Here is a 22,219-nt window from a genome sequence, read left to right on the forward strand (position 1 = left end):
CGATTGTCTGGAGCACAGACAATACTCCTCTAGTGACACTCTATGATTTGGGGTTGAGAAGTTATTGTTCATTGTCAGATCTTGAACAGCTGGGCTGTAACAATGAATTTGGCTCCAAGATATTGTCGCTTACCCCCAGAGACATTAGTGTTGAATAAGATGCAGGGCAGATGATTTTTCAGCTCAAGCCACTGAAGAGAGTTGGGATTGCCTGAAACATGTTCCTGCTTGTGTAACCCCAAAGCGAGCCTACCAGCTATATTTTGGCCCACCTGTAATGTATTACTAGAAGGGTGGGAAGGACCAGCAAATAAACAATTGCAACAGTACAGATTTGGTGGTGGGTGCGTAGGGAGGTGAATCATGGCCCCAATTACCACCACACAGTCTTCTTCAGGGAGAAGACGTTTCAATTGGAAAGAACAGGCTTTTGGGATCAGGGACATCGGAAGTTCATGAGAACACAGATTTGGAATCTGAAGAGTTGAAATTGAAGCAGTCGGCATAGCAGGTAGCGATAGGGAGGGTTATATGCAGCCTTGAAATGATGTCAGTCTTTGAATCGTTCAGCTCAAGCCAGTAAGACTGCAACCAAGAATGAATAGCTGACTGCAGATTAACTGAGCGAGTAGAGGTCTGGGATGATCCAGTTTGAGAAAGAGCTGGGTGTCCTCAGTATTTGAATATCCAATGAGGCAGCCACATATACATATTAAACATAAGGGAGAGGTGGGCACTCAGAAAAGGGTGTTCCTTATAGATTATCTACAGGAACCAAGCACTATTTGCTGAGTTCTTTCTTATAAGACTGAAGATATTTATTGTTTATTTATATAGCGCTTATACACAGGTTAAGTGCTTCAAAGTGGGAAGGTAACAAGGGAATACAGTAATCATTTTTAGACTTCAAGATTCCGAATGATCCAGTCAAAGGTCTCAGGGGACTGATAGACTGCTAGTGTGTATCGGTCTCCCATGATAGGCTGATCAGTGTACAGTGAGTGGCCCAAGGTGGAAGCTTCTAAGGTGGTTTCCCAGAGGGAAAGAAGGACAGACTCCTACCATTAAAAGGACAAAATCCAGTTTGGTGACTATCTATGTTATTGTCTAGCACAGAATCTTGGATTTTTCTGTTTGAAAGGCATCAAGTTTAGCTAGAAATGGCAGGATGGCTTTTGAGAGATTGCTGGATTGCCCCAAATAGTTTTGTTTTAACAAGATGTCAAAGATCAATTCTGGTCACATAGAATTGTTGTTTGCCCAGATGTATGGCTTGATGCCAATAAGTGAGGCTTGTAGTGTACCAAATTATTTTTCTTTTCTGTATATTTTCTGCCATTTCGACCGTAGTGTACTGGCCTCAGCCCTTTTAAGTATTTTAACATTATTAGTGAATTATTGTTCCCCTCTGTGCTTTTACACGGTTTAGCAGAGGCCAAGGAATCAAAAGTGGAAATGGTTGACAAGTTGGTCCCTGCAGTAACATAAGTGAAAGGGAATGCCAAGTAGCGGCGATAGGACCGGGATGATGGAAGCATTGCAATTATTATTGAGTGGAAATGCAACCCTGAAAAGCTGGGTGAGTGAGTAAGGGAAGTAGCAGAGATTTTTAACAGGACTGAGTTTTATTCACAGAACATTAAAGTCACAGTAGGAAAACGAGAGATCATGAGCCACTCTCCCTGTAAAGTTGTCTAGGTGCAACAGAAGGAATCTTGCGTCAATCAGCATTATGAAGACTGAATATCGGAGAAAGCAATACTATTGAAGTACCCAAGAAGTATAATCTGCTCGGGAGAAACTAGAAGAAAAAGGGGTCAAGATAGTAGTGGATACGGTGTGGGCCTATCTGCTGGGGGGGTTCCCCAGACCACAGACGCTCAGACATGTAAGCAAGCTGAGGGACCTGGTTTATGTGCTCGCAAAAAGAAAGATTGCCATGGGATGGAAGTCATGCCATGTGCCGAAGATAGAGGTGTGGTGGAAAGACTTGCAAAAATGGGCAGAATCCGAAACCATGGCATGGCAAGAAGCAGGTAGCACTGGGGGGGGGGGGGAGAATGGGCCCCTGATGGCCTGGAAATCACTGATAGCCGAACTGTTTGGATCATTAGCTGACCCGGCTGAGCCTGTAGAGGAGGAGACCGAACCACAGGATGCGGAAACTGAAGGTTTAATGCAATAGACTCTCAAGGGGGGTGGGTTAGAGGGAATAGTGGTTAGGAATTAAGAAAAGTGTTATGTAACTGTTGGAACATGCACTGTTTGTTTGGTTTATATTGTTTGATTGTTTGGAAAATTCAATAAAATCTTGAAAAAAAAAAGTATAATCTGCTCGGTGAACAGGCCAGAACTGTGAAGTTTCTTTAAAGTTGGCTCATCTGTGCAGGTGGAAGGGGCCGTGGGTGATGGCGTATAGCTTTCACACAAGTTTGACGGGAAATGTGCATTAGAATTTATAGTGAGATGGTGAGAGTCCCCTGGCGCAAATTAGGTCTAGGCCTTCTTGGACTTTGTGGCTATGCAGACTTGGAGTTCAAACTGTTATTCAAATTGTTATCCTTACTTTCTCAGTGGCCCCATACTTGAGAACAATTTCATTTCAGGTAGTTGGGAAAAGACTCCCTGAGATGGCGGGAATTACCCTTGCTTGAAAAGAAGACACATGTATTATGAATAGAAAATATGCTGAGTAGGTTTCTGGTTTGCTATTACGAGCAAGAGCTTACCTAAATTATGCGCATGCAGTCAGAGGGAGGGACGGCGAGATTTTTCCCACGGAACGGCATATTATTTTGGTTGAGAATGTTGACAACACATTTGTTTGATCTCGGAGATGCAGGTCTTTCATGGAGTTGATTTCATTTGAAAACAAACAGAATACGTTTTACTTTTTTCAGTTTCTCTTTATTGAGTTTTTCTGATGTAACTGGATTATTGTCTAGGCCCTGGAAGCTCAGGGTGCTCCGGCTCCTTCCCAGTTCCTGGTACAGGCGTTACATAGTGATTGGTTGAGAAAATACTTTCACATAATTGTGTGTATGAAGAAAGATTTACATTTCTAAATATCCGGGTTTAGAAAAAACAGAATAAAATATCTTCATGGAATGCAGAGTGGTTTCACATTGAATTTGCAAAATGCAAATGTATTGTCTATTTATATTTGAAAACAGATAATCATTCAAAAGCTCCTATTCAATTATTTAATTAAACATATGGATGGCCACCAGGGGGCGCACAGTTAATGGAAGCCTGATTGTGCTGCGCTCCCGTTAAGTTCCCGAAAAGTGGTCTGTACCTCCGCTTTTCACCCCTCGGATCAGGCAGCCAACGGCCTGAGGCTTTGTGAGGGGATTTTGCACAAGTGGGTCAAACAACGGAGTAAAACTGCCCAAGTGAAGCTCTGTCCTGCAGCAGCAACCGACAGAAAATGAAGATTTTCCCGCTGTCTGTAAAGTCGGGTAGTGGTAGCAGTGTGCAGCCTTCCAACCCACCCAGAGACCCCTGCAGCACATTCCGGCTCGGTGGAGAAAGAGCCAGGCGACGGAGGCGGTTGAGGGAGGTGAGTGGCCCCACCTGAAGCCTCACTTGTGACCCTTGGCATCAGAGGGGGCCGTTGACATCTGCGGGTTGCAGGGCAGACCTTGGGGAGCACCACGAAGGGGCCTCATCGCATCGTGGTCCCATCTGAGGAGTTGTTCGAGACAGTGGGCCCCGGCGCGGATAAGAGCTTGCGGCTCCACCTGGGCCCGGGCCTCCAGAGAAAGCAACATTTTCTGGCCTGTTCACAGAGGCAGAGGGAGGGAGCAACAATTGTGTGCGCCTGTTGATACATTGGACACAGTGGGAAGGGCCAATAAAGCAGACTGAAACCCACAAGTAAGTTTACTGAACCTGAAGTTGAGGCACCCTGCTGTAGCTGACGGGCCCATGGGGTATTGCTTCCTCTTGCCGACACCCGTTTTTCCAACGGGTGTTTTGCTGTGGGAGTTTTTCTGAAAATTCCCATGAAATTGTTTTGTGGGGGTGGGGGGGGTGGGAAAGGGTAAGTAATGGGTTGGGGGGTAAATATAAAAAGTCTGTCTTTCTGCAAAACTCCCATGCAAAAACACCCGTCGGATAAAAGGGGGTCAGCAAAATAACATGGAACCGCCCAGGAAAGGTCCTGTTTGGTGTTCAGGAGTGCCTTGAGGGGGGAAAAGACACTGCAGGAGGCCTAGGAGTTGATGCTAAACTGAAGTGGGTCCCGCCAGGCAAGCAGTCACAAGCCCTCCATAGCCGTGTACAGACAGCGTCTGAAAGTCCTTGGCCTGGCTTAAGTAGCCCGCGGCTACCAGGCCCATTGCTACAAAGCCCCCCAAAATAATATAAAAGGTGCCCCCTTTCGGGACACAGCAACCTCAGCAGAGACTCACTAAAATCTGTGCCACCAGGACAGTACCCTGAGGGCCCTGGCTGGCCCCTGAAGGCGGTAAACAGGGCCATTACCAGGGCACACTGCTGGCTGAGGAGCTCACCAACCCCCAAAATCCGAGTGAGAAGGGTCTCTTGGAGAGTGGCAGGACAGGGAGGTGAGGGCCCCCTATCTTGGAGTTGTGTGCCAGTCTCCCAGCCCCCCATGGAATGAAGAGGCAGCCCATCAAAGGAGAGAAGAGCAAACAGCTGGGTTTGATGGCCCCCAGCATTTTGCTCCTTCTCAGAGGAATACCCTGCAACCACTGTGGTCCAATTGCCTGAAATTGAGGATCCCGCCTGACAGGTAGCTGTCCCCAATGGTGGAATGGCAACCGCTTGTTGTGGGGCATTAAGGCACAGCTGAAGCTGCCACAGTCTTGGGCGGGGACGTCACTGCATAAACTTAGGCACGCAAGTCATTTAGATGGGGCATATGGATGGGAGAGCGAAGCTAGCCAGCTTTGAATACACACCAAGCAAGAGCGGGGAGGAGATGGCGTGCAGGACATCATGTATTCCGGCGGTGACAACGCCGCGGCACCCAAGAAGGACGTTGCAGCACTAATGGAGGAGATGAGAAGCATGAATTCGGACATTGGAGGGAGGCTTGATAAAATCACCGAAAGGATTGAAAAAATCGGAGGGACTGGAGGTTGTGGAGCATAATCCATACTCCCTGGACACTCCAGAGACCCAAATGGATGTACAGATAATCGCAAGGAGAAAGGCGAAGATCATATTGAAAATGGATGTCCTCAAACTGCAAAAGGAGGAATAGCCTAAGATTTTTTGGGATCCCAGACAAAGAGGGGGAAATGGCGATGGACCCGAGAAGAACTCTACACGAGGTAATGAAACATATTTTTGACGACGATACCATCGATGAAGTGAAAATTGATAGGATCCATAGCGGGCGGCTCGGCGGGCGGGGGGTGGCCTAAATCGGTTCTCGTTCGCTTTCACAATTACTCCAACAAGCTTAAGATCCTGGAGAAAGTGAGGAGGAAAGGCCCAGTAATGTACGACACAACCAGGGTAACCGTTTTCCAAGACCTGTCCTCCATGACCCTCTCCAAAAAGAGACTATGCTCCCGCCTCATTAGATGGCTCAATGAGAAAGGGGTGTGGTACAGATGGGGATTCCAGTTCTCTGTTGCTTTTGAGCTGGATGGATACAAATACAAGTGGACTACAGAAGAAGATATTTGCAGAGTCACTGGGGAGCTCGTTGGAGAGGCCGGAACTTCTCAAGGCACAACGGAAAAGGCTGCAAGCGACAGACAATGCCAAATTTAGGGCCTGAGCAGAAAATGGATGCCAAGGTCATGGAAGTTTAGGCCGTTGAATACGTCACTGGTGGGCAATTCCTGAACTGACCTTGCTGATAGTCTGCAGAGGATGGCTGAGTAGGGAGTAACACAACTAGAAGGGACTTATGATATAGAGACCCGACTGGGGACTACTGTCTATCCAACTGCCTCTTAGCTTTTGGGGAGAAGGGGCTGAAGCTGGTGGGATAGTTTGGTTGAAGTGTTATATGGTTTTGTTGGGGGGGGGTGGGGAGAGGGGCTCTAGAGTAAATGGTTTGGACTGAGGGGACCTGATCGAAGGGGTTCAGTTGGTGGTTCGATATCGACCTAGTGAAGCTAAATGGAGAGAGCTGGGTGCCCATTGTGGGTTAGGGGGTTCTGGGGAGAGGGGATGGGGCGAGGGGGGTGCTTGGGACCTTGGTACAGATTTTCCTGTATTGGCTGCCTTCTGACACTGCTCAAGGTGGTGAGTGTAGGCCTGCTGGGTGGCCAAGCAGGGGCTTTAGTAGAGGGGTGACATGATGGCTACAGCGGAGGATGGGGCACGCAGAGACAGTCTGAGAATAGGCACCCTAAACGTTTAAGGGCTGAACTCGCCAACAAAAAGATCCCTGGTTGCAAGAGAAACAGGACAACTACTAAAGCACACTGCAGGCAGAGGAGCTCAAACCATGCCCCCCCCACCGCCACTCCCCCCACCACCACGGCGGGACAGGGAGGTGAGGGCCCCTTATCTTGGCAAAACAGCAAAGGGGTTGGAATTTAACTGGCGCCATGTTGGAGTGGGAACTTTGTCCCTATGGACTGTGAGATGCATTCAACGTTGGCTATGCAGCTGATGGATACTGTCTTGGGGATGTGGGCACTCCTAGCCTTTCGAAGGGGAAGAGACTCATCTTTGAGTACTCTGCTAGCCGGCAGGGGAGACTGGACAGACTGTTGGCAACCGCACAGTTTGGAGAGTTCCTCCACATCTAATTTTGTGTTGAGCTGGGAGGAGAACGGGATTAGAATAACCCCAAAATTACAGTTTTTGAATTGTTCAAGGCAGGTCATACGGAGATCCCCAGACTTAGTTCAGAGGAAGACATGGTCCAACAGTGAGATACAGGGTTGCATACCGCCTTAAACTGCAAGTTGAGGCTTGTGAATGTGTGCATCTTCTGGGCTATCCTAGCAGTTTGAGGAGGGCGCAGAGTCTCTTGAGAGGGTATTGGTTTGGAAGTATGCCCATTGGAACGTGCCACCCATGGAATTTCATTCCTGGAGTTGGCATTTTCATGGATTTCAGCTTGAGAAGAGGGAATGTCACGACTCCAATGGAGATACAGATTTTCGTTGGGAGTGTTCTTAATTCTAGCCGGAAATGCTGTTTAGTGATTCATTGCAAGGAGACTTGTACAGGTGTTTTTGGTTGTGTATTGTGGACTGAGGATCCAAGGCCCATCTACCTCCTAGAGTTGGGTGTTTGGAGTTATTTCAGTGAAGAATGGATAGTGATTGCAAGAAAATAACATTTTAGCATGTTTCCTGTGGATGCACTAGCCTCACAATTGCCTATTTTGCAATAAAGCTGCAAATTATGGGGCCGTCAATCTGCACTGCCATTTAATGCCATGGTGGATCCTACCCACAACACAAGTACTTTTTAAATGATGGGTTGTAATTCTTAATCTCTAATATTTTTGCTGAGCTGCATTGTACTAGACTCTACATTCACAATATATTTTGTGTCACGTTTTGAAATAATTGAGTGAAATGTGATGACTAGGACACATTGGGCAGGACTCCTGTTAGGGTTCCACACGGTTCCTGTGATTTCAACAGAGGCTGCTGTGTCGTCCTTAGCAACATCAGCTTTGATTTCTATCCTGTCTAGCACCCTACTGGTGGGAACATTCAAATGGTGGAAAACAGATTAGTTCTTCACCTCTAAAGGCTGTGTGACAAAGTGCATCCCGTGTGTTGAAACACAGTCCCTGAATGCAGTCTAAATCATTGTTGCAAATGCATTTTTACGCTTTTGTCAGGAATGGTGTAAATGTATTGATTTGAATTTACAAAGAGCTTTCACAGCCAAAGAACATTATATAAAATTCTCCAGCATGGGGGTCTGGCATGGATTCACATGCTCATGAATATTCCCCGTTGTCAGGCCGGGAATCCTCGGTATAGAAAAAATCAGTATCAGTTTCATTTCTGATGTCTTTCTTAGTAGTAACCAATCACCGGTCTCTGGGTCATACTGCCCCCAGCCAATGACTGCCCTCTCCCTAAGCCCCGCCTCTGGCAGCCATCCTCAGATTTTTACCGCACGTTCAAGTGTTGGGAGTCCTCGTGCTTTAGCTCTCGAGCTTTTGCTGCGTTTTCGTGCTTTTTCAGGAGATTTTTTTTCTCATTTTTCGGTTAAATAGAGCCTCAAGCTCCACCGTTTCTACATCCGATCAACAGGGATCCGTTTCGGAGTTTTCTACGCCCCTCAAGGGTGTAGATTTCGTCGAATTACGCTTTTGGAGGATTCCAGAAGTTCCGAGGCCTACCCCGGACATGGCCCAGGAGAAAGGAAGCTCGACGCCCGGGAAGCTTTTCAGGACCTGCCCTGGATGCCAGCTTCAGAATGTTTTCAAGGAGGACGAGCATTCGTTATGCCTCTATTGTCTCCATGAGGACAAGACGCACACGGAGAAGGACTGTGCGTTTTGTGGGAACATGTCGGAGCGGACCATGAAGGATCGCCACCTCCGTCTCGCCAACTGGCTGGAAGGGAAGAGCCCGTCGGGAGAGAAGAAGAAAAAGAAGTCCGAGCGGTCTTCTAAGTCTTGTGAGGGCATCCCGGCGATGGGCCCAACAAAAGGCCAAGCACCGCGAGTCCCGGGGCACCGGGAGCGCCGAACGGTCGGGCTCCTTGGCTGCCAGGCAGGGCGCATCCTCCCCGGCGTCATCAACCACGAGCCAACGCTCTGGCTCGGGTGAGAGGAAGTCCGAGAACCCGGCGAAGCTTCTGGAGAGGCCCCGGTCGATCTCGAAGATAACGGCAGAGGGGGAGCAAGGCTCAGACCCTCCCCCCCCAAGGTGAAGGCCCCAGGCGTACAAAAGGTGATGATGGCCTTAATTCACCCTGCTAAGACCTCGATTGAGGATGTCGCAGCGGCCCTGGCTCAGCCTGTGGAGGCTACGCCAGTGGAGGTGACCTCAGGATCCAGAGTCTCCCTGCCACCGCAGAGGGAGTCGTCTTTCAGGCCCATTGAGAAGACCCCCACAAAGTCCTCGTTGGAAAAGGAGGGGGAGGGGCAGGTGGCCATCGTGGATATGGACACGACCTTTGAAGAAGAGCTCATCGAAGTCGTGGAGGAGGCTCAGCCCATCGGGAGGGATCCCGACAAGGGCGACGACGAGAGCGACGGTGTCGCCGACGAGGTTCCACAAGAGCCCTCGCGCCCATTGTTCCGGTGCCGCAGGACACTTCAGCAGCCTTTTTGTCAGCGATTCAGTCCTTATGCTCGGAGATAAGGACAAGGTTGCCCCTCCCCCCGACGGAGGTACCTGAGCCAGACGACCAGGGAACCGGAGCCGGGACCTTTGGAAAGTCCACCGCATAAGAGGACGACGCATCCTATGCCACCTCTCTCACCTCTGCGGCCTGCTCTGCCTTCTCTCCAGGCTACTACCCATGGGGATGATACAGGCACGGACACGGCTACGACAGGTACAGATGACGACGGAGGCGACGACGGGACGTGTCCCCCGTAACCCCCTGCTCGGGCGTCCCCGTCTGAGGAGATTGGATCCTTCCATGCCATGATTTTCAGGGCATCCAAGCTCTTCCAGCTCTGCCCAGAAGAGAAGAAGAGAAGAAGGAAGGGTTCCTTTACCAACGGCGCGAGGCTAAAAGGAAGACGGTCCTCGCCGTACTACTTCTTGATGACATCTGGGATGAGTGGCTCGCCACGGCGCCGGCAAAGAGGGACCGGTACGAGAAGAAGTACCGGGTCCCCGATGCTGCCCCCTTGTGCCTTCGGGTGCAACCTAACCCGGATTCGGTCATTTCGGCGGCGGCAAAGAAGAAAGGTGGGGGGGGCATCGGCCTCGACAATAACTTCCCCGCCGGACGGCGAGGGCAGGAAGCTAGACACGATGGGACGACGGGTCATCTCATCCGCACCAACGACAATCAAGGCGGCCAACGCCCTGGCTATCGTAGCCCGCTACAACAGGGAGTTGTGGTTCAAAATCGCCCCTGTGTTGGATTTCCTTCCGGACGCCAAAAGGGCTGAGGCCCTTGAAATCTTACAGGAAGGTGAGATTGCTTCGGACCACGCCATCACGGTGGCAACGGACATCGGCAACACCGGTTTCCGTCAGTTGGGCAACAGCGTTTGCCTGAAACGACGAGGATGGCTCAAGGCGACGGATTTCTGCCAGGACGTACAAACCAAGGTTTTGGACATGCCCTTCGACGGCAACAACCTGTTTGGGAAGGCGGTTGATGAGTCCCTCCAGGCCATCAAGACAGACACGGAGACTGCCCGGGCACTGGGAGTGCTCCAACAGCGGCCGTCCTTTCGGAGCTCCGGAGGCAGACAAGGTGCCTCCAAGGGATCCAGCAGTGGCTCCTCCACGTACCGCCAAGCGGCAACATCTTCGTCCCAGGAAGCCTACAGGGGACGTGGCAAGTCAGATGGTGCCCGTCGTCGTCGACAGGGAGGTCAAGGAGGCAAGGCGGCCTCAAAACAAGATTGAACCGACTGTGGGGTCGGGCCCCCGCCGAAGCACCCCGGTGGGAGGCCGGCTGGCGAGGTTAGTCAGCGTGTGGGAGTCCATCTCCACCGACCGTTGGGTGCTGGACGCCCTGGCCCAAGGGCACACCCTCGAGTTCCAGAAGAAGTGCCCTTGCGTTCCACCCGTGGCGAGGAAGGAAAATCACGTCCCTCAACTACTGTTGGAAGTAAGGGCGATGCTCAAGAGAGGTGCCATCGAGCTCGTCCCAAAGAGGCTTTGGGGCTCCGGAGTTTACTCAAGGTACTTCCTCGTAAAAAAGAAGACAGGAGGATGGCGCCCCATCCTGGACCTGCGACAACTGAACAAGTACATCAGGGCACAGAAGTTCCGGATGGTCACCCTCCAGCACGTGCTGGGACAGCTGGAGGAGGGCGATTCCGTGTCGTCGGACTTGGAGGATGCGTACTTCCACATCCCCATTCTAAAAAGACACCGAAAGTTCCTCAGGTTCGTGGTCCAAGGGCGGCACTACCAGTTCAAGGCCCTCCCGTTCGGATTGAAGTCGGCACCCAGGGTGTTCACCAAGTGCCTCGCACCGGTGGTGGCGCGGCTGCGCCTACAGGGGAATGCACGTCTACTCCTACCTGGACGACTGGCTCATCCGGACAAGGGAGCTCCCGTGGAGCACACTGCGAAGACCGTCCAGCTGCTCACGGACCTGGGGTTCTCCATCAACTTTCCAAAATCCCACCTGGCTCCGTCGCAAGTCGCCCTGTTTCTGGGAGCCAAGCTCGACACAGTGGCGCGGCTGGCCCCGCCGTCGGAGGAAAGGACCAGGACCATCCTGGGCAAGGTGCAGCGTCTGCTGGCCACGGACACGGAATTTATGAAAGGATTGTTCCGATCATTCCCGCCGGTGAAGGCCCCTGCCCCGGCGTGGGAGCTCCACGTGGTGCTGACTAGGCTCATGGGGGTCCCATTTGAGCCTATGCATTCGGGACCGTTGAAGTTTCTGTCGTGGAAGACGGCGTTTCTCGTGGCCATCACCTCCGCACGATGAGTGGGAAAGATCCAGGCCCTATCTTGCAAGTCACCATACTTGATGTTTCACGACACGAGGGTGGTGCTGAGGTCCTTCATGCCCAAGGTGCCGTCGGACTTCCACCTCAACGAACCCTGGGTGTTGCCAGTTTTCGTCCCGTCTCCTTCGTCGCCGGATGAAAGCACTCTGCACTCGCTGGACGTAGCTAGAGCACTGAAGTTCTATGTGGACCACACGAAGAGTTTTCGGAAGACATCACAGCTGTTTGTAAACTTTGGACCTGTGAATCAAAGGAAGGCTCTCTCGAAGGCTTCCATTTCCAGATGGCTCTCCGGCTGCATCATGCACTGTCACCGGTTGGCAAGCCGACCGCTGCCCGGCCGTCCGAGAGCCCACTCGACCAGAGCGATCGCTGCTACCACAGCGTTCCTGTCTGGAGTGCCCCTGCTCAACATCTGCAGGGCTGCTACGTGGAGGTCGACGCACACCTTCACGAGATTCTACTGCATCGATCGGGACTCCAGGGAGGAGTCCAGGGTCGGCCAAGCAGTGCTCCGCAACCTGTTCGCTTAAGGTGAGCCTGGTGAGGAGGTAAGAGATGCTTAATGTTGAGTTTTATGTACTGCTTAATGTTAAGCCTATTGCCACCTCCCGTGGTTGTGCATGTGTATACTGCTATGTATTCTTACATTCATGAGCATGTGAATCCATGCCAGACCCCATGCTGGAGAAGGAACAAGTTGCTTACCTGTAACTGTTGTTCTCCAGCATGGGTCTGGCATGGATTCACATGCGAACCCTCCCGCCTACCCCTCTGCGGCTCTTCACTTGGTCATACTGCCACTTTATGTGCTACCAAATCTGAGGATGGCTGCCAGAGGCGGGGCTTGGGGAGAGGGCAGTCATTGGCTGGGGGCAGTATGGCCCAGAGACCAGTGATTAGTTACTACTAAGAAAGACAGATCAGAAACGAAACTGATTTTTTCTATACCGAGGATTCCCGGCCTCATGACGGGGAATGTTCATGAGCATGTGAATCCAGCCAGACCCATGCTGGAGAACAACAGTTACAGGTAAGTAACTTATTCCTTATATAGTTACCACTGAAAACTGAATGCAAATGGCAGAACAGTCCCAACTTTGAGTGGAAAGCAGGAACGTAATGAATGTTATGGGAGCGGAACGTGGCCAGGTTGGACGCTGAACCGTAGAGAAAGAGGAAGGACAAACCAGAGTTTGCAATTTAGCAGAGAAAATGAACAGCCACCCGATTGAGCACAAAGGGGGACAAGCAGCAGCTGAGAAAGGAAGAGAGCTGGGTGGAGTGTTAAGGGTAACAAGAAAATAAATAGAAAGGTGCTGGAGTATGAACCTACTAAAACAACGCAGACTGCGAAAACAGACAAGTAGGATGAGCCAGTTTAGAGATGCAAGAAATGTGGGAATGGTGGGAGAGGAAGCGAATAGCAGAATTGGAGATCGACTGTAGGTGCGAGTGCAGTAGCCCGAGAGCAATATGGATGAGCAACAGTAGAATCAACTTGAGCGCATGCTTTTGAACTCTGAATCTCGTTGACGCCTTCTTTTGTCTTTTCCTCCACAGGAGCATGGCCCGTTCTTATAGATGATTTTGTGGAGTATGCGCGACCGCTAGTCTCAGGAGGAAAGCGTAAAATGTTCTAACCTGACATTTTAAACTGGACTATGCTTGCGGTGTGAAAATGCACCTGGGAACGAGGACCTCGCTGGCCAATACCTGAGCACACAGCGTCTACGTTTCCTACAGTGACGGTGCTCTGCCATTGACCGCCATGTGATTCCCTTTGTTCTGCTTATGGAAAATAATGGCTGACTCATGGACATGGCAAGAAGAAACTCGGAAGAGAGCTCGGGCTGTTAGTAGGATGTTGGCTTCAATTATTGTATTGGTTGTACCATATAGAGTGTAGGTTTTGCATGATTTTATACTTTGGAGAAGAGTGACAAGATGCCATTTTATTCACAAGGAGAGGTTTGACAGCACAGCATGCCACTCAGGTCATGGCTCGAGGTAAAGCACCAGCAGTTAAATAACTGTATTATATTGTACTTACTTGAGCGAAACAAAAAACAGTATTTGTGCTATAAATTAAATCCCCCCAAATGAAGCAAATGTATTATGTTGTATTTTTATACCATTTTGACAAGTCACTAAACATCCCTGACTGACAATTGTTACTCACCTGCTATTTTTTACGCTTTTCAAAAATCAAAATGTTTTTTTTTAGATACTTTCTCTCAAATGCTTAGTCAAGCAGCCCCCATGAAAAAGTGGAAACACTCATATTTGTTTTCTTCAAGCACCACGTCTGCGATCCAAGTCTTCCAGTGCAGTTTATGAACTTTGTAAGCATGACTTCTCATTTGAGGTCTGACGACAAAGAATAGCAGGCATTATGTGAATCGCTTGTTTCAGTGATGAAGGCGTGCTATTATTAAGCCATGGGAAGTTTTTTAACAAAACACTTTTTTTGTCCCTAAAATAATTTTATTGGAGGCTATTCATTTTGTATCCATCAGAATGAGCTGTTGATTATCTAAGGGTTTACATCTTGAGCATTTCTGTATGGTGAACCTGCTGGGAGAATTTGGCTGCGTTATTATGATTCATGCTGTAGTCATCTTTGGCACTAGAGCAAGGGTCTGCAGCCTTTGGCACTAGAGCAAGGGTCTGCAGCCTTTGGCTTTACATATGTTTTGGACTACCACCCCCATCAGCCGTAGCCAGCAAAGTCAATGACGAGGGATCCTGGGAGTCGTAGTTCAAACCATGTGTCAAGCCATAGTTTGCAGACTCTTGCACTAGAAAGATGTTCCAGAAACCTAATGATCTACTCGTCCAATGGTAAATCATCTTCATTTCAAAGAGTTGGAACATAGGTAAGAGTTTAGTACAGTTGCAGCAAAGCCTCCTGATGACATTTTTCAACTTTGGTCATAATGATCTTTATAGCAACTCTGGGACCAGCCACAGATGGAGAGGGTGTGAGTTCAGTCTGAACTTCGAGATGGGTTTTCGTTGCTGGATAAAGCATTTTAGGAGAATAGCAAGATAAACAGTAAAGACAAATCGCACCAAAATGTGATTGGAAAAGAGAGAAAACTGAAGAAAATAAATAACTGTGAACTGATCAATTAAAATGCTGAAAATAAAAAATAAGTTCCTTGCTGCTTCTAGCCTTGAATTGGTACACACTAATGTATCATTTATCCGGCTCTTTATTAATAAAAGCCAGCCTTGAATAAATAATGTGAATTGCTGTTTCAAGTGCAACAAAATTGAAGTAAGGTATGGTGCTATGTTACTACTTTGTACATCGCATGTTCTCTGGCTCATTTGCATGTATAAACATTTGCCGGGAAAGACATCGCCATGTTCCTTGACATGGATCAACCAGGCGTTCTATTAATTCAACCAACTGTGGTTTCCCTTGATCGGCTAGAGAAATGGATTGAAGTCGGAGGCTTGGAGAGCAATGGATCTAGACTTTTCTACATAACAGAATTGGTACCAGCACTTCAACAATCGAACATTTTTCAGTAGCGTTCCTTCTGGGCTTCTAGTAGTTGGTGTTGCTGTTTCATTTTTACATGTGGTGTTTAACGAAGGGGATCAGTTCCAGATTTATGTTTACAATGCACACCTTCAATTGAGAATGGAGAAAAGCCCAGGCCTCACTTATAACCTTTTTTTCCGTTTATGGCACGTAAGCTATTAGAGGAAGTGTTATTTGGACCTAAATCAAGTAAATTGGGATCCTGGTCCTGTGTTGTCCAAACAAGAGCTTGATGTCAAACTCTTCCCTCACACCAATGTTTAGTTTCTGGGGACGAGGGGGTCTCTTGCTCACACCAAATCACAGCAATTTGAAAGAGTACTGCCTTTCATCTCATGTGTTTTTGAAGTGGATACACACACTGTTAAAGACTAATCACCAAATTGAACACAATGAAGTGGTGCCCTTGCTTGACTACTAAAAGGTATATTGGGTGCGTCATTGAATCCCTGGTCCCATGAAGGATTGAGTACTTTCACACAAAAAGAACGTGTGCAGGGGACGTGTGCTCAAAACACAGTAGATAATTTAAGTTGCAATACTGTACACAATTATTTCCTAACTTCCGTTAGCACCCTTGGAATGTTTTGGGGCCAGTCATGATGTTGTGAATACTGAATTACCTTCTGTGACACACCAGTGTTCCCCACCCACCCGCTCGCTTCTGCCTCCACTCCGTTTTTCTGTCACCTTGGCTTAAACCCCCTTCCACTAACTGCATGTGCCGACTGTGGATCTTGCTTGAAGTTCTTTCACTGTGCCCCTTGCATCCGTGGCCTGCACTTATCACCTCATAACTTGCATTGCCATGGCCTGGCCCACCTTGTAATACTGTTGGTGCCACGAGACACCATGGCAAATGCATTGCTAGCATGTGCCAATAGCCTTTTTTGCTCATCTAAATATTTACTTTCGGCATTTTTCCTCACCCGAACAATCGCTTTTGGCCATCGTAGCCTTCGAGGTAGGCTATAGCATGTGTTAACAGTCCTCCACTCCAGGTAACGCCCATGCGTGTTGCTAAGGTGATTATCTCTGGACTACTAGCTGTCCTTATGTGCAACAGTTCCTCACTGACGCCGTTATGGCATAATTATAACTTTGGAATGTTCACAAGCCATTGTAAACAGTGAATCCGTAAAGGGCATTAGCACCCAAGGTGGGCGGAGCACCCCTCACCCCCCCCACCCTACCTTCTCTTTAAATGTCCTGTGCCTCACACCTCCAGCCCCACGTAGCTGCGCCGCGGCTGCTGGGGCCGCTTGGTCTTCCTTTTGGTCCACCATGGAAATGGAAAATGGGCGTCTCTTGGAGCCCTGTTTTACAGCTCTGTGGCAGCCATCTTGAGTCAGTTTGTTGTATGAATGAACGGTACACTGCGAGGCGTCCCGTTCATTCATGCAACAAACTTTGCTGTCAGCACCCTGGGTTACCAGATTGTCATTCCGGGGTGCGAATAACAATTACCACCCGTTCCGCGTGCAACGGGTGGTAGCGGCACTGGGGACTCTCGCTACACTCAGTCATTTAACCCTGTGCCGTTACCACCCGTTCCAGCCCGTGGAGCAGGTGGCTAATTGAGCATTTTTGCAAAGCCAGCTGTTTCTCGTCCAAGAGTCTGCCTTAATTCTGTGTTTCTCTTTGCTACCACCAGGACAATGCTCTCTTGAGCACCATATCAAACTTATTATTTTTTATTGACATCCGTTTTTTTATTTGTTTTTGTAGTTTAACCATTTTATGAAGTAATCAGTCGTGTGGGGAGGGCCATAACCGATATTATTTTCCCTTGCCGTTGTTGGGTGCTTTCACCTTAACCTCACACCCATCAGTTAGGTGTGGTCAAATAACACTGGTTAAAACCCCCATCCCCCCACTGTAATTCCACATTATACCATTGGTATGCTATTGTCAACAATGAGACAGCATGAGGGCCTGAACACCTATTACAAGGCCGGCTGCTTTCCCAACATTTTGATTGAAAGCTCGGCTCCCTTAACCCACTCTTCTCCAACTGTTTTACTTTGTTTTACCTTATTTTTGACCAATTGTAATGGCATTATATCTCTTGCGGGGGTGGGGGGGATGCAGCAGGTGTCCTTATTCCTTACCTACGTTATCTGCCCTTGGCTCTGCCTCTGGCCAATAACATGGGAGTGGGCCAGTAATACAAATTACAGCCTCAAACCCACCCCCAGACTCTTCTGCCACATGTTGCTGAATAAGTGAAGACAAGCTTTAAGATGGATTGAATTAAATAACTGGTTTTGTTTGTACTTGTGTAAACGATGGAAGGACATTGAAGATTGGTGTAATGTTGTAATTCTCAGCTTTACTTAACTAAATGCAAAACTTGTGGCAGGTTGAGATTGACTGCTTCCTGTTCTACTGGAAATGTGTGTGTATTTAGAGTGCTTTCCCAGGGTTTAGAGGTATGGGATGCAAAAAAGGGGGGAGACCTGCATAGATGGGAACGTTTTTAGTCTCTTTCTGAAGGTTAGAAGATGATTTGCTTGCCAAAGATCCAGTGGTAAGGCGTTGCAGAGCTTGGTTGCAAGTACTTGTAAAGTCCTCCCCCATTGCTTGCAAGTCTGAAATGCAGTTCGGACAGAAGAGAAGCGTGGTAGGCACGTAAGGCACGCTGGTGAAATTGCAATGAGAACTTATTGGAGAGATATCTAGGGCCCATATTCTTGAGGGCATTAAAGACGAGGGACAAAAATTTGAACCATATCCTGGCCGCAACAGGCAGCCAGTGAAGCTTTTCAGAATGGGAGAGATGTGCATTTTTGATGTGAGGCCAACTACTGCTCGAGCAGCTGTATTTTGGATCCTTTGCATTTTGTTAAGGACGTATTTATGGGCACCAAGAAGTAAGAGTTTCAATAATTCTGGTGTGACATAATGACAGTGCAGGCAATGGTGATTAAAATAATTAAATAATATTAGTGGCACATAGAAAAGTTGATCAAATTAGACCCCTTAGGCTTTTCACTACTGTGGAACATTTAATATTGGCTTGATCTGTGTGGAGTTGCTCATCAAGTGATTTTGACTTGGTGGATAAGCAGGTATTGAGGCATTCAGTTTTGCCTTTGAGACTGGGGCCGTTTTGGCCCATCCAATATTCAATGCTGTTCAGGATAGTATGCATTTTCATCTTTACAATTTCAATGCTGAGTGTTGGCACGTGGAAGATTAGCTGTATATCTGTGGCATAATTCTGGAAGAGGGACGTTGTTATTTTGAAGCCAATCATGAACGGTTTTGAGAGGGATATTAAAAATAAGTGGATAAAGACATGCCCTTGTGGTAGTCCGCAATCTAGTAAATAAGTCTTCGACTCATTGGTTAATCGTAACATGAGTTATATGTAGCCTGTTTCCCGACCCTGGTGCAAGCAAGGGCATGCACTTCTCACCTGAACCAGGGGCAGTCCCGTGGGAACCACCGCTAGGCCCACTGGATAGGGAGCGGTGCTGCACCTCAAAATAAAAATACTGATAACAGGTGATGGACTACACCCTAAATTCTTAGATCACTAAGGGACACAGATGCCAGGGTGAATTTTATAGGGATCCCAACGGGGAGCCCTCTTTATTTATAAAACACACTAAACCTATAAACCTTTTACTGGCCCCTAGGAGTCCCTTGACATTAGCCCCAACTGACTGGGCACCTGCTATGTCATCTCACCCTTTCTTGGGGGAAGGGGGGGGGGTCTTAGGGTGAGTCAGATGCAACAGACCCCTTACCTAACTCTGGTACCATCCACATGGAGTGTGAGGCCAGAGGATGGCCTCTGTATGTGGTCCCATCTAATTGGGCAGCCTCAAGCAGACTGCCACCCTATCCCACTACCTTATGCCAGGGTACCTCCCCTCATCTAATTAGTACGGTACCCAGTCATTTTACCAAAAATAAATCAGACTGGTAATTTTTTACTGAAACCCAAAATGGCAAATACCAAAAATATTCATTTTATATATATATATATATATATCAGTTGTGAACAAGCGGGCAGTGGACCGCGAAACGCGTAGACTCCATCTACTATGTGCCAGCTACCTTGGGAGGGCCACAATATGAGTGGCTTGTGAAAACTTTTTCTTGCCATGAGGATGTGCAATGATTTTATGGAATCTTTTGATACCTAAATAAAGTGGAACAATTCTGCATTTTGGTTTCCTGATTTTGTGAATTCACTTGGGACCAAGGAGTGCTCCTCCACCAACTGCGGAACCGACAGCTGAATTAAGATATATGGTAAGGGGTTAAAAGGATAGCAAAACGAGGGGATTGGAGTGGGTACCTCCAAATTAATAAGAAAAAAACAATTCAGTATTATTTCTGTATCTTGACTTCAGTGAAATTGACCACTCTAATTTTACCTACAGTAAAATCACATATAACCAATTAGTATTCTTAGAAATACTTCATACCCTACCCAACTCTTCACCCTACTTAACATTCCCCCCTAACATTTACCCAAAACTCTACACTCCCCCTGAACACTTAATATATACCTACAACTGCACACACATGTATTGACATATGACATTTAATACACATGAAACGCTGTTGTCAGGCTAGCTGGTTCTGCCTGATCCTGGTTGCAAGGCTGGATGGTAGCTGGCCTGGCCCCACTTCCTTCTGAATGGTGGCCTTGTCCGCCACATGAGACCACCCACACTCACCATGAAGCCTGTGCTCTAAAAGTCCTAAGTGGTCCCCTGCGCAAGTGTGGGTCTGCCCATAGCTGCCATTGCGCCCATGCAGTCCTTTAATATTCAGGGTGGGTCCTGTTGAGGCGGGGGCCCACCAGCGTTCACTGTCACGCTAGTGGCATCATTTGGCATCTTCAGGGTGACCCTGTTAGCGTGTGGGCTGTCTCCTGTCACCAGACGGCCTGTGCTGCCATTTTGGAATCAGGTGGTGTCCCCAGTGTCCTGGGCAATGTTGCTGTGATCACTGACGCACCCGTGGCCATTTTAGGCTCAGGCGGTGTCCACATGGCTATATGGTACGGCACTTAGATTCGCCACTGCAGCCTTCTTCTGGCCTGCCCCCTCAGCAATGCGTCATTAGATGCAGGGGGTGGGCTGCGGTCTACACCTGGGTGGCCCGGTGCTTTCCTTCACCCTCCTTGGATCTCTCGGTGGGGAGGCTCTCCAGGCGCTGCCTGGTGCCATTTTTTTTTTTTTTTTTTTTTTAATGTTTAGGCATGGGGATAAGTGGGTGCTAGAGACAGCTGTCCCACTTTTCCCCAGGGAAGTCCGTCTGCTGATCTCCTTTTTATCTCGCCTCCAACTGTCTTTTTCTAACGGTCTCCTGTTTTAAATCTCCTTTGGATTCTTCTCTCCCCTGCCCAGCCCATTCTTGGGCAAGGGAATTCTGTTCTATTGTTCCATTCTTATAACATTCCATCCAGCCCCATACTGGGCTGGATATTCTTCCATAAAACAAAAACACACACACACATACATACACACACACTTTTATTCCATGGCGTCTGTCTTTATTTCTAGGTGTTTTGCCTTCAAGGACAAACGTGTAGCTCCTACTATCCCGGCACGACCTGCATATATGATCGGTCAGGAAGGAAGTGAACCATAGAAGAGCATCAATTATGCATTGCAAAAGGTTATGAGGAAACCATCCCTATTTATGTTTTGGGACGTAATACTGACAGGACTATTACAACATAGACGACATCCGAGCCTTAAAGAGGGAGAAACCGAAGCTGCAGGTTTTTTTTAAAAATTATTTAGTTAGGCTGCTAGTTTAGTTTATTTGTATTGGTACATTCTGCCTGAACGTACACAAGTGGGTACTACATCACCACCGTTTCAAATTGCCCCATTGGCTTCCAGGAAAGCAACGCCACAAATGCAGAACATACTCCACCATCTAAAAAGCAGTAATGGGCAAAGGACACGAGTACCTCTCAAAACTGATCATCCTATGTCCCTTCACATAAACTCTAATCGAAGTGTGTTTCCCAATCCAGCTTCAAAGGCAAGTAATATTAAGGCAAAACCATTTGGGCACAGTGTTGCTAACCTTAACCTGACCCAACCTGGTGGTGGTCAAGAAAACGATGAAACATAACTGTTCAAGGATCCCTCCCAATCCCAATACACCTGTAGCAGGAACTCTCCAATTCAAGGAAAGACTGGTTGGCCCCATCATGTTGCCACAGAACTTGCCAAAAAGAGTAGAGTTGCAGAATTGAGGGTGAACAAACCCAATTAACCTATTTTATGGGATAATGCCCAATTGGGATGATCAGGAGATTTTTTTTATTTTATTGTTATAGCTTATTGAGCTTTACCATCAGTCTGGTCCCACCCACAAGGATAGTCCAGCACCTAAATGTTAGGCAATTCACGTCTCAACAAGAGTACAAACTGTCCTTGATGCACTTTTATGCCTTGTTGGCTGACTGTAGTGAGATGTCTGTGGAGCTGTGTCTCTAGGCACAGAGAGTAAGGGCCTAATAACCCTTACTAACCTAGGGTGAAACCACAAGCACTTTACAATTTTGCAAAAACGTGAGTGCTTCTACAGCATATTAACATTGCTAAATAACCTGTTCTATGTAACTCTATGTAATGGCGCCCACTTTCAAGGGTCTGCATCAACCCACAGAAACAAGCATACAAACCCTGTCCAGAATGAAAGATACAGATATCTGGCCAAAGCCATCCTTACTCACAAGTGTCGTGTACTTGGACATGGGGCCTAAAAGACATTCAGCCATGCAAAATCCTGCAGAATCTTGGAATCGGTCCGCGGGCAAGAAGTTGGACTGCGTCTTAATTCCAGTATGACCTGGAGTTGTGCACCAATCCTGTCCACTTGGCTATGTGTTGAGGAGGGAGAGTTTGCCTTTCAGTAAATGCCCCACTTTGTGTGTGACAAACTAGTCCCTCATTGGATGAGGTGCCACTCAACGAGTCTTGGTACACACACTTTTGTCAGCCTGTGACTGAAAACGTTGTATCATTGTCTTGGAACTACAGACCATTTCCAACAATTTGAAGGCGTTCATACCATTTATTTGGACGAAGGCTCTGTGAAGTCAAACGGACAGC

The 22,219-nt window shown here is 48.1% G+C and overlaps 1 protein-coding gene across 9 annotated transcripts in view; it reads left to right on the top strand.

The window, feature by feature from the left end:
* DCUN1D2 (defective in cullin neddylation 1 domain containing 2) overlaps window positions 1–14,815 on the top strand; it is a 325,754-nt gene extending 310,939 nt beyond the window's left edge. For all 9 annotated transcript variants that reach the window (XM_069637140.1, XM_069637141.1, XM_069637144.1 and 6 more), the window contains one exon: window positions 13,130–14,815. In XM_069637140.1, the coding sequence (XP_069493241.1) occupies window positions 13,130–13,209 (80 nt within the window). In that variant the 3' untranslated portion in view covers window positions 13,210–14,815. The remainder of the gene's footprint in view (window positions 1–13,129) is intronic.
* Window positions 14,816–22,219: the final 7,404 nt, after the last annotated feature.

Source organism: Ambystoma mexicanum, chromosome 7p (genome assembly GCF_040938575.1).
Source record: "Ambystoma mexicanum isolate Mex_15411 chromosome 7p, UKY_AmexF1_1, whole genome shotgun sequence".
Taxonomy (NCBI): domain Eukaryota; kingdom Metazoa; phylum Chordata; class Amphibia; order Caudata; family Ambystomatidae; genus Ambystoma; species Ambystoma mexicanum.